Below are 12,647 nucleotides of genomic sequence, written 5' to 3'. Positions count from 1 at the left end.
TATTAAAAGACTGTTGAAAAGCAAGCAATTACTAATTTAAAATTATACATTGAGCCCGGCCAGTGTGGCACAGTGGTTGAGTGTTGACCCATGAAACAGGAGATCAGGGTTTGTTCGAGTCCTGGAGTTGTGAGCTTGATCCCCAGTGGGGGCATGCAGAAGGCAGCCAATCAATGATTCTCTCTCTAGATGTTTCTATCTCTCACCACCCTTCCTATCTGAAATCAATAAAAATACTTTTTTAAAAGAAAGAAAGAAAAAGGAGGGGAATGGGAAAATTAGAGTAAAAAATACAAAGTTATGATGTTCAGAACTATGGAAAGCTTACATATAGAAAGTGTAATATTTCTGGCCATTATATTTATTCATGAATAGAAGTGGTTGGCATGTTTATATCAACAACTAGAGGCCCGGCGCATGAAATCGTGCACGGGTGGGGACCCTTGGCCTGGCCGGCAATCAGGGCCATCTCGCTCAATCTCAATTGGGGCCAATGAGGGCCGGCGGACCAGGAGGGGCCATGGGAGGGCTTTAGGGCGTATCTCGCTCTCTCACCTAGTCCTGATGGGCCAGACCCCAGCAGCAAGCTAACCTACAGGTCAGAGTGTCTGCCCCTGGTGGTCAGTGTGCATCATAGCAACTGGTCGAGCAGTTGACTGAATGTCAGACATTTACCATATTAGATAGCATTTATTTTCCTTCTATTTCCATTTGTCCAGATTTAATGTGTTTTCATCATTTGATCATAACTAAAAACCTCATATTTCCTAAAATAGTATATATTGTTATAATAACAAAAAACATACTTAATATCTGAAATCAAATAAACCAACACTTTACCTTAAAAAAAGGTACATGCTGGCAAAAGTCACTAAATTTACTTCCACACACATTTGAGCTTAATCATCACTAATCTAAAAGTTCAGAGCTCATGTGCTATGCACTACCACATCCCTATCATCTGCTTCAATGTCTGGCACATATAGGTGTTCAACAAGTATTTACACAGTGAATGAGTGAACATTTCCCTTAAGTAAAACAAAATAGTCTAATAGAAGGAGTAATACCATTGCAATATTTTCAAATCAAAATAGGTACTAAGTATCAAAAAGCTTCATTGAATTCTAATCGAATACTAGACTTTCTCAGGAATTTGAGTGTGAAGCCCAGTGATCTATTGTATAACATAAGCCTTGAGTCAGTTATAGCAGAAACCAGTGGGAGTGGGACCCACAGGTGGGAATAAAAACGTGCTACACTTCATGCAGCAATGAGGGCACAGAGGGGGGAAGGCAGGGAGGACCACTTAACTTTCTTCAAGGCCCCTGCAGAGGGAGGAAGAGAAGGAAGGGGACTCCTGGGCATGGAGACCCTCCTCCTCCTCCTCCACCAGTGTCTCACAGGTGCCCTTTGCCACCTCCACAAGGTCTACCATACCTATACTATCTGTACTACTGACTTTTGAAACTTTTCTTTAAATTGATTTTTGAAACTTTTTTTAATTTTAGACAAAAAAATTTTGCAGAATGATCACAAGCATTCCCTTATCCCTTCTATCTTTTACCCACTCCCCTTCCATAACTGGAGTAAAATTAGCAAAAATAAGAAATTAACACTGTTAGAGTATTACTAACTACACTACAGATGGTTAGAAATTCATCAATTTCCCATTGGTGATCTTTACCTATTCTAGGATCCCATCCAGATCCTCGCTGTACTTACTCTTTCTCCTTAATTCCCACCAATCTGGACATCTTGGACTCTGTCCCTGATTTGGGTTTTCCGATATTCTCTCACAATTATTAGTGATAGCTCTGAATTTTAATCATAGAGTAAAACATATATCCATGACTCCAGTTACATAAACAATCAAACACATATAGGAGAAAAGAAAACCTCTTCCTTAGAATTTATTCAGTTAATGAATGTAGAGGCAAGGGCAAACAGCCTAGTGCCTTGTGCTAAGGGCTATCAGGGGAAGGCCTGAGCAAAAACAAGAGTTTCCTGACCTCTGAGTATCTTCCTCAAGACACTTAGCAACCACCAAGGGAAAGGCAGTAGCAACCCAGCAGACACCAACCACACGACCAGGCGAATCTCACCAGGAGAAAGGCACAAGGCCAGCAGGCACCACCACTAGATAGAGGCAAAGAATATAAAACTTTTATCTTGACAAAAGACTCCTTTTCAACTTTCACTACACTAAATATAAAGCCTGTAACACTGACAAAGTAGAAAGTACATACTCCTGAAAATAAACACAATAAAGACAAAAGTGCACTGTTAAATTTTAATTAACTAAATTAAAAAATAAACACTGATTACAACAAAACATAATACATTTTTTTCTGAAAAGCCCCACCTGAAAGTAAGTTCTTTAAAGGCTCAAAGAAATAAAGGCAGAAGCATGATCCTAACTCGAAATTACGAATACCTACATGTGGCGCACACTAGCAAATAGCTTCCCCTTCTGAAAGTGAAATGTTGCCATGCTGCTAATAAAAATGAACCACAAACCTACAACACACAGGAGAGTCAGCACAGACAATACGGAGCAGGCTGTGCCGTACACACATGCCTGCACCTGGCTCACCACAAAGCTCCCTAGCTAATCTCACCATGAACAAGCATCTCAGGGAAATCACACATTCGATATCCTAGTTAGGTTTCTATTGACGCTGAAATAAATACTACTAAATTTTAAAGCTGTTCCTTCATATACCACTGAATCATCACACACAATACTCTGCATGAGCGGACAGGTCAATGTCAGAGATCTCCAGGGAGGTGCAGACAGAAAAGGAGATAAGAAATAGAAATCTATAGAGAAGTGTACTACTCAATAGTGTTGGGCAACTGAGAAGCCTAAACAAATGACATTGTATACCTAGTCTTCACATCAAAATAGCTTCCTAATGAACCTAAGATTTATATGCAGACACAACACCATAAAATATGGGAAGATAATGTGGGAATAAAAAAAAAATCTCAACAAGAAAACTTTCTAAGAAAGATATCACACATTAAGTCTATGTTACTGTTGTCATTAAGGTATTTAAGCTCTTAAGTTACTTTAGAATGACAAATTTGACCACATAAAATTAAAACTTTCTGCATAGAAAAATATCATAACCAAGGTTTAAAAAAGTGACAAAGTGGTAATAAATATTTGTAACACCGCAAAATGAACATTTGTAAAAGTTCAATAAGAATTTTAAAAGATTAACAATCAAATAGAAAAATTAGCAAAAGTTATAAATAGTAAATTGGAAATAAACAAAAATATAATTAAAACATAAGAAATTAATTTTACTCAGTTTTGGAAAAAATGCCATAAACACAGTGAAATTGGCTTTTTCACCTATGCAATCAGCAAACGACACCTCAGGACAACTGTGAGGTGCAGATAGAGGACAGCAGCCTCGCCCATGCACTGACATAACTCTTACTGGGCTATCTGGAAATATCTACAAAAACTCAAAATGTACAGCCATTGACCTGCGCTCTAGAAATCCAAATTCACATGATAGACACATGACAAGGATATCCAATGCAATGCTGTTTAAATTAGCAAAACACTGAAACCATCTAAATGGCCATCAAAGACATAACAACTAAATAAGCTATGGAGTGTCATGCAGCCCCTTACGAGAATGCAGCACAGAAATGTACAGACCTGGACTATCTCCAGCAGGTATTCTCCAGGGGAAGGTGAGAAGAACATGTTTAACCAGAGGAGCACACACCCTAAGTGAGTCTATGTGCAGAAAACAGCTCTGTGAGGACAGTGAGCCTGGTAACAGTCCGACTAAAGAGGATTGGAGTTAGAGGATCCTAGTAGGGGCGAAAGGCAGGGAGACTTTTATTATTGTACTTGAATCTGTATTTTCTACTGCTTGAGTCATATGTACATGTAATACTTTCTCACTTTTTTTGAATATAAAACTAATAAAGTTATACATAAAGAAATCTCAATATAACAAAGAATCTTATCTTATATAATAAAAGAGTAATATGCAAATTGACCATACCTCCACTATGCCCACCAGCCACGCCCACCAGCCAATCAGAGTGAGTATGCAAATTAACCCAATCAAGATGGCTGCAGCCACAGAGAGCAGGAGGGAGGCTTGTGTTTCCCAGGCAATGTAAGAAGCCAAGTTTTCCGCCTGCCCTAGAAAAACTAAGCCTCCACTCAAGGTTAACAAGTTTCAATTATAGAAGGTAAACAAATCCAAACAGAAATGGCGGCAGCCACAGAGTGAGCAGAAGGCTTGACTCTGCTCCAGGCTACAAAGTTTGATTGTAGAAATCTAGTAAATAAATTCCAGATACCAGGGCCTCCACTTGGGTCGCCAGGGGGCATGGCCGGCCTGCAAACCACCATGGGCCCCTCGCTCAGGCCACCCCATGCCCCAAGAGAACCCTCACCCTGATTCAAGATACCCTTCAGGGCAAGCCAGCCGGCCCCCACCCGTGCACCAGGCCTCTATCCTATCTAATAAGAATAATATGCAGATTTCCATCACTCCAACACATAAGATCAAGATAGCTGGCCCCATGTGGTCAAATATCCTGACCCCATGTGGACACAAGTTGGCCACCACAAGATGGCTGGCAGGGGAGGGCAGTTGGGAGGGACCAGGCCTGAAAGGGAGGGCAATTGTGAGTGATCAGGTAAGGAAGGGAGGGCAGTTGGGGTTGATCAGGCAAGCAAGGGAGGGCAGTTGGGGGTGATCAACCCTGCAGAGGAGGGAATGCGGGCAAATAGACTGGTAGGGGAGCAGTTAGACATCAATCAGGCTGGCATTGAAGTGGCTAGGGGGTGATCAGGCTGGTAGGCAGAAGCAGTTAGGGGCAATCAGGAAAGCAGGCCGGTGAGCAGTTGGGAGCCAGCAGTTGGACATCCCTCGAAGGGTCCCAGATTGGAGAGGGTGCAGGCTGGACTGAGGGACACCACCCCCCATCCCAGTGCATGAATTTCATGCACCAGCCTCTAGTTCTATTATAAAAATCTAATATGCAAATAGACCAAACAGCAGAGCAACAGAACAACCAATTGCTATGACGTGTGCTGACACCATGGGGGTGAGCACAGAACATGGAGGGTGTCGGCAGCAAGCCACAGAACATGAAACATGGCAGGCATTGGCCGTGGCAGGATGGTGGAGCAGGTGAGCAGGGGCATCAAACCAAAGCAGAACACTATTCACTGTCACCAGGGTGAGCCTCTGGAGGTTGGTTACTGAAAATTCTTTGCTCCAGCGCGCTGTGGTCTGGCATGGTGTTCGCACCTGCTGCTGATGCTGGCCCCACTAACTCAGTGCCATCAGTGGGTATAAGCAGCAGCTGCTGACCCCAATCACTCCTGAGAGCTTCTCCACCTCCACCTGATCCTGAGGGGCAACTGGTGCAGCAGCTACCTCTCACACCCGCTGCTGGCACCCAATTGCTCTGCACCATCAGCGGGTGCAAGCAGGGCCGGTGCGGTCAGTGCATAGGAGCAGCAGTGGCAGGAGTGGGGCTGCAGCAGACAGGAGACCAGGAGCCATGGTGGGAGGGACTAAGCGAGGGTGCAGAGGATGGGCCAAGACCCAACCCTCTGCCCACCACAGCCTCACGGCCCACAGTTCCTTTCAAGGTGCATGAATTCGTGCACTGGGCCTAGTAAGTTCATAATTGAGTGGCTGGGAAGAAAAGAACAATAGGAGTCAGAAACAAGCACATTTAGATTTTGATTCTTAAGTTTTTTGTTTCAAATTATTATACTAGAGGCCCGTTGCATGAAAATTCATGCATTGGAGGGGGTGTCCCTTAGCCCAGCCTGCCCCCTCTCACAGTCCAGGAGCCCTCAGGGGCAGGAGGCAACCTGACAATCAGGGGAAGGTGATGCCTCATCACACCTCTGCTGCTGCCACTGCCGGCAGCACAAGCCTCGGCCAGCCCTGTTTATCTGAGTCTTGGGGGGCCCTGGGCGGCTGGCCAGCCACCATCCGAGGCTTGCCTGCACCTTGGGCTGGCCCTGGGCAGCTGGGGGGATGAGGGGACTGGGGGACTCTGGAGGCAGAGCACAGAGTGGCTGGGCCCACCTTGGGGTGGGCCCAGTCATGATGTGCACCTGCTGCCCTGGCAGGGCTGAGGGGACTGGGCACCGCCATCTTGTGGCTTCGGTACTGCCATCTTTGAGGGCAGGGCAGTCAATTAGCATATTCCCTCCTTATTGGCTGTAGGCAACCACTGTCCTTGAAATGGCGAGAGGGTAAATTAGCAAATTCCCTCTTTATTAGGTAGGATTTGCAAACATCTTTTACCTTTTAAGTTCCACAAACCTAGAAAACTTAGGGGTTCTAGGAGCAGTTAGAGACCACTTTCAGAAAGTGTTTTGGGTGACTAAGCCTACTGTCCTCAGAGCACCCTAGTCACTTTCCATGTTAATCTCACATCCACTTTGTGGCTCTAAACCTATTTATGTATCAATATGTAAACAGCAAACTTCTCTATTTGGTAGTTGAGATTGAGACACATTATCTTACCTACTCTAAAAATTAAATATCAAACTTCACAAATACCATAACAGAGGTGTTCTTATATGGGGGAAAAATGCTTTCTTCATGCAAATAAACTTAGTGGTAACAAAAATAAATTTTTAGAAAAGTAAGTCATATGTAGTTTAAATTAGATAGGAAGATTAGATTTCCTTAACCATCAGAATAAAAAACATTATGGTAAAAAATTAGTATATATCGAAGTAAATTTACACAACATGCCAATTTCTATAAAATCAAATGCTCAAATTAACTGCTAACCATTTATAAAAAAGAACTGTAGCATGTTTATTGACATCTTGATTTAAAATAAAACAGCTATGAGGTTTCCACTGCTTCATTTATTTGGGTTATTGTCATTAGCAATTACCTCCACTTAACAATGTAAACGAATGATCAGTTTTACATCTGCTTTAAGTTAGTATTTCCCACTCTCAAGCACTTACATGACACTAAAAATTCTATAAAACTCAAAGGATATTTAGGCAAAACCCTTTCCTTTGGGCTAAAGTGGGAGTAGAGGTAAGATGGAGGATGTGCAGGTAAATGGCAGGGGGCTTTCAGAGCAAGGAGCTCCACTGTCTGAGACTATAGCACTGGACACACATCACTATGCATTCATCAAAACCCACAGCAAGTACAGCACCAACAGCCAGCCTTCATGTATCAATATTGTCTCACCAACTGTGACAAATGAACCACCTATTCAAGATGCTAACCACAGGAGAAATGTGAGGTGGGGGAAAGGGGGAATGAGGAACTCTGTTCCATCAGCTTGATTTTCTATACACATAAGAAAGCTCTAAAAAGTGAATTCTATTAATTTCTTTAAAAATATTAAAGAGCCAAAACCGGTTTGGCTCAATGGATAGAGCATCGGCTTGGGGACTGAAAGGTACCGGGTTCGATTCCGGTCAAGGACATGTACCTTAGTTGCAGGCATATCCTCAGTAGGGGGTGTGCAAGAGGCAGCTGATGGATGACTCTCTCTCATCGATGTTTCTAACTCTCTATCTCTCTCCCTTCCTCTCTGTACAAAATCAATAAAATATATTTTTTTTTAAAAAAAAAAAAATATATATATATATTAAAGAAATATTAGTTCTGCCACGTTCACCTCAACTATCTGGAAAGTTGGAGGAGGAATTACTTTCCTTCATATCTATAAATTCTTCTGTGTCCACATCCACTTTTTTCCTTTAAATCTAAAAATATGTCCCTCTTCTCCCTGGAGTCTTCTCACTTTTGCTTCCACTAGGCCCTGACTCCATTCACAGGTCATTCAACAGCCTGAAACCCTCCCTCCTCTAAACTTGCTTAAATTTCCCCAAAAACCCAAAAGCCTTGCTAAGACCCTGACTTCCATTCACCCCTCAATGTGCTGTGATTTGCCTTCTAGCTCCTACCACCCGGCAATAGCTCCCTACAAAGTCACCAAGCCTTCCTATTGGTTAGCATTCTCACTGCATCCCTGCAGCACTTGGCTCTGTGTCACCCCATCCCCCCCCCACCCCACCCCACCCCACGTGATTCTTTCCTAAGTATTCCCCTCACATTAAGTGTTGCCTTCTGCCGAAACTGGTTTGGCTCAGTGGATAGAGCCTCAGCCTGCAAACTGAAAGATCCCAGGTTCGATTCAGGTCAAGGGCGTGTACCTTGGTTGCGGGCACAACCCCAGTAGGAGGTGTGCAAGAGGCAGCTGATCGATGATTCTCTCTCATCGATGTTTCTAATTCTCTATCCTCTCTCTTCCTCTGTTAAAAAAAAAAAAAAAAAAAAAATCAATAAAATGTTGTTTTTTTAAATGTTGTCTTCTCCCTTGGTGATTTGGTTCTAAGCTACCCATCCTAAGCTAAGTTCGAAGCTAAGTCCCAAATCTCCATGTCTAACCCAGATTTCTCCCGTCATACACAGCCACACACGCATAGGCACACATGCACAAGCACACAGGCACAGTCAACAGCCTGTTGTACACCCACCTATGTCCAGAAGAACCTAGACCCTTCACCCACCCCTCCTACATCTAGACTTCTATACCAACAGCTCCAGCTCCTGCCCAGACTAATCGGATTCCCACTCCTAAGAATTGGGATTGAGATCCAACTGTCTCAGTTGACAACTGAACTAGGAAATCATACTCGCCAAGATCATTTGCAGATGAAAGGAGAATGCCAGTCTGCAGAAAGCCAAGAAGGCAGGAGATGGCACAATGGAGGGGGAGAGAGTAACCACCTTGGTGCTGCTGACTAGCTGTCTGGATGTTTCTGTCCTTCCATTCTGTGAGGTATGTCCTGTCCTTCCATATTCTTTTGTCTCCTAAGACAGTTTCAGGGGATTCCTATATTTGTAATCAAATAACCCCAACATCTTCTATACACCACCAAATAGGGGAACCCACTGCCAATAAACCATGGTGTGCCACCACCATCCCCCCGACTTCAGAACGTTAAGAAGCGGAAGCCTGTGTGACCCACAGACAACAGAGTCTGATGAATACCAAGTCCATTCACACCCTCCTACCTGCAGGCAACCCTTCCTGTCTCTGACCCACCCCAATCCTACTCAGCCTTCAAGGCCAAGCCCCTGTCCAGCCGGTATGGCTCAATGGTTAAGTGCTATGAACCAGGAGGTCACGTGATTCCCAGTCAGGACGTTTGCTCAGGCTCAATCCCACGTGGTGTGCAGGAGGCAGCCAATCCATAATTCTCTCCCATCATTGATGTTTCTATCTCTCTCTCCCTCTCCCTTCCTTTCTGAAATCAATAAAAAATAAAATAAAGTAATAATGAGGACATGATGTTTCCTCATATAATAGTTTCAGATCCTACACAGAAGCCTTTAGAAATAACCACTAAAAATGCTCATTTGTAATGGGGGAGAAGTATATATTCAAAAGGTTTCCCACTAAGCTCAAGAAAAAAGGGATGTTGTCAACTAATTTAACACATGGGGGAAAGATCATTGTAACTTCTATCTTTCAGATAAGGGAAAGGCCGTAATTCAGCCAAAGAGAATTAAGGAGAATAAGCATTGTGTGGATAGGTGTTCAATATCAAGAAACAAAATCGAAACTACAATGAAACTATATCCCCACCAGAACAGCCAGAATTAAAGGGACTGACAGTACTGTTAGCAAGAGGTGGAGGCACTGGCACCCTCACCTGGCAGGGGTGGCCCGAAAGGGAAAGTGCCCAGGGCGAAGCCCATGTGGAACAAAGGACCGGCATCTCAGTGTGTCCACCTGAAGAGAAGACCCACACACAAATGCCTGTAGAGAAGAATGGTCACCCTAGCCAGTGTGCACAGTGGTTAGTGTCAGCCTGCGCACCAAAGTATCTACACAGGTTAGATTTCAAGTCAAAGGAACGTACCTGTGTTGCAGATTTTTTTAAAGAAAAAATACATTTTATTGATTTTTTACAGAGAGGAAGGGAGAAGGATAGAGATCTAGAAACATCGATGAGAAACATCAATAGGCCGCCTCCTGCACCCGCCACCAAGGATGTGCCCGCAACCAATGCACATGCCCCCATCCGGAATCGAACCCAGGAACCCCCTAGTCCGCAGGCAGACGCTCTATCCACTGAGCCAAACCGGTTTTGGCTGGATTGCAGATTTGATCCTGCCCTGTTGGCACTCATGCCAGCAATAACCAACCAATGTGTCTCTCACATTGGTGTTTCTTTTCTCTCTCACATTGGTGTTTCTTTTCTCGCTCACATTGGCTTTTCTCTCTCTCTCCTCACTTTCTAAAAAGCAATGGAAAAAGTATCCTCCAGTGATGATTTAAAAAAAAAAAAAAAAAAGAGTGGATCAACTGTGTCACACAACGGGATAAAACCAGATGGGTGATTCCACCTCTCAGAACTGAGTGAGACAAAGATGCCAGACCCAACAAAATAGCAAACTGTATGAGACTCCATTCACAGGTCATTCATCAGAGAAAACTGATCTGTGGTGACAGAGGTGGGAATAGTGATCGCTGGGGAAGGGGGCAGGAGGAAGCCTGGGGACGCTGGGAGGAGTGGTGGCCACACAGGTGTGCTCACAGGTAAAATCCTTCACGCTGAACCTACAGAAGCCAGGGCCCATCCCCCAGAACTGCAAGCCACTGCTACCTTCTTAGGGGCCTGGCCCCAGCTGAAGGGGCCACGGGTGACACCCTCACCAGGGGCAGCCTGCTGCCAGTGCCTAACACGGGTGCACAAGACGTCAGCCTCGCTGCAGAGCTCTGCCCACACCTGGGAAGAGGCCTCTCCTGCCTCGCCCCGTCCCTCCTCAGGTCCACAGAGGGGCATGTTGTGACCTGATGACGTCAGCTCTAAGCCTCCGTAAAAAGTAGTAGAAAAGGGCAATTGTTTGCACAGCTAGAAAGCGAGGCGTGCCAGCTCCTCTCCTCGGAGCGGAGATGTTCCCTGGAGATAAAACCGGCCCCGAAGGAGGCGGGCAGGGCACACCTGTCAGGGTGCAGGTCACCAGGCCCCGCGCGGGCAAGGGCCGTGGGCTCTGGCGCGGCACCTGCGCGGGCTTGAGTGTAAGTGCAGTTTCCAGTTTGTCCACCCGTTCTCAGCAATGGTAAGAATCGTCGTGAAAAAGCCCTAGATTCTTTCCAGAAACACGTTCCCAGAGACTGGGAAAGCGTCACTTCCACAGCCTCGGACTCGAACACGAGGCCGACGGCGCAGCCGGTTTAGGTCCCGCAGGACGGCCCCGCGCTGCGCCCGGAGAAGGGCGGCCCGGCCGGGACGAGGCAGCGCGGCGGGTTCCGAAGAGCAACTCCGTGTCCTTCGCTGCGGACCCGGGGCCGCGCGCCCCCGCCCCCCGCCTCCAGCCTCCCGCGGGCTCCGGCGCGGCGAGCGGGCTCCGGCGGCCGCGGGCAGGTGACACAGCACCCGGCCCTCCGTCCCCGCCCCCGGGCCGGGCGCCGCGGGCACCGGCGCGCTTACCTTCCTGCTCGCGCCCCCGAGGGACACTTTGGGCCTCGTTTTGAAATCCCCTTCGAAGCTGAACATCTTTGCCGCCGCCCTAGCCCATCGGGGAGGGGCCCGGGCTTGAAAGCGGCGGGAGGGTCCCGGCGGGGAGGACGGGCCGCGCCGGGGGGCGACCTCGAGCCCACCCCGGTGTTGCGCCCGCCGGGCCTGTCCGCGCGTGGGGGGCGGTGACTGTGAGGGGGCTCCGCCTCACGTCCCCCCTCATCCACGCCTCCGCCCGCTCCGGCCCGGCCCAGGGCGCCGCGGGGAAGCCGGCCCGTCACACTCGCGCCAGGAGCAGCGGCGGGAGGAAAGATGGCCGCCGGTCGCTACCGCCGTGCGCGCGCCCGCCATTGACGCCGCGGCGCCCTCCCGACGTCCCCCAGCGCGCGCGCCCGCGTGGACGGCGCGTCAGAGGGTGGGGCCGTGATGCGGGGCCTGGGTTGGGACCCGGCGTGTGGACGTGGGCGTGGCCTGCGTCGTGGGAGGGCCGGGGGCGGGGCCTGGGCCTGGCGTCCGGGCCTGAGCTGTATCTGTTGGTGCGCACCTTTAAGGAAGCAGGCGCCGCTCTCCGGTCTCCGGTCTCCCTAAGATGCCCACCGACCTCCCTAAGATGCCGACCCTCATCCCCTCATCCGAGAAGAAAGGATCAGACACTTGGCGCCTGTCGGGGAGTGCGTACGTATCCCGTCATGACCTGGCTAGCCTCCGTAACGTACCCGTGTACACACACACACATCACACACACATACACATATGAATAAATATACATGTCATATGCACATGCATTACAAATATATTATGGACACATATATACAAACATATGGACACGTATTATACAAACAGATATCACATAATTCACACAAATGTATGTTATAGACATGTGCATGTGTATTATGTACACATGACTGAAACAACAAAAAAATTTAAAATGTTTATTGTTGAGAATATTACAGATATCCTCCCCACAAATGCTCCCATCTACCCAGGACCTGCCCCATCCCAGGCCTTCACAACCCTATTGTCTGTGTCCATATGTTATGCATATATGCATATACTGTAAGTTCTTTGGTTAATCTCTTCCAGCTCCTTCTCTCCTCTTTCCTCTGAGATTCATCAGTCTGTTTCCATG

At 46.9% G+C, this 12,647-nt stretch overlaps 1 protein-coding gene across 3 annotated transcripts in view; it reads right to left on the bottom strand.

Annotated features, from left to right (window-relative positions):
* Positions 1 to 11,868, bottom strand: part of UBE3C (ubiquitin protein ligase E3C) — a 108,791-nt gene extending 96,923 nt beyond the window's left edge. For all 3 annotated transcript variants that reach the window (XM_084897495.1, XM_084897493.1, XM_084897494.1), the window contains exon 1: positions 11,492 to 11,868. In XM_084897495.1, the coding sequence (XP_084753621.1) occupies positions 11,492 to 11,557 (66 nt within the window). In that variant the 5' untranslated portion in view covers positions 11,558 to 11,868. The remainder of the gene's footprint in view (positions 1 to 11,491) is intronic.
* Positions 11,869 to 12,647: the final 779 nt, after the last annotated feature.

The sequence above is a fragment of the Pipistrellus hanaki genome, assembly GCF_964339955.1.
Source record: "Pipistrellus hanaki genome assembly, chromosome: 10".
Classification (NCBI taxonomy): Eukaryota; Metazoa; Chordata; class Mammalia; order Chiroptera; family Vespertilionidae; genus Pipistrellus; species Pipistrellus hanaki.
This window is presented reverse-complemented; position numbering and strand designations above follow the sequence as displayed.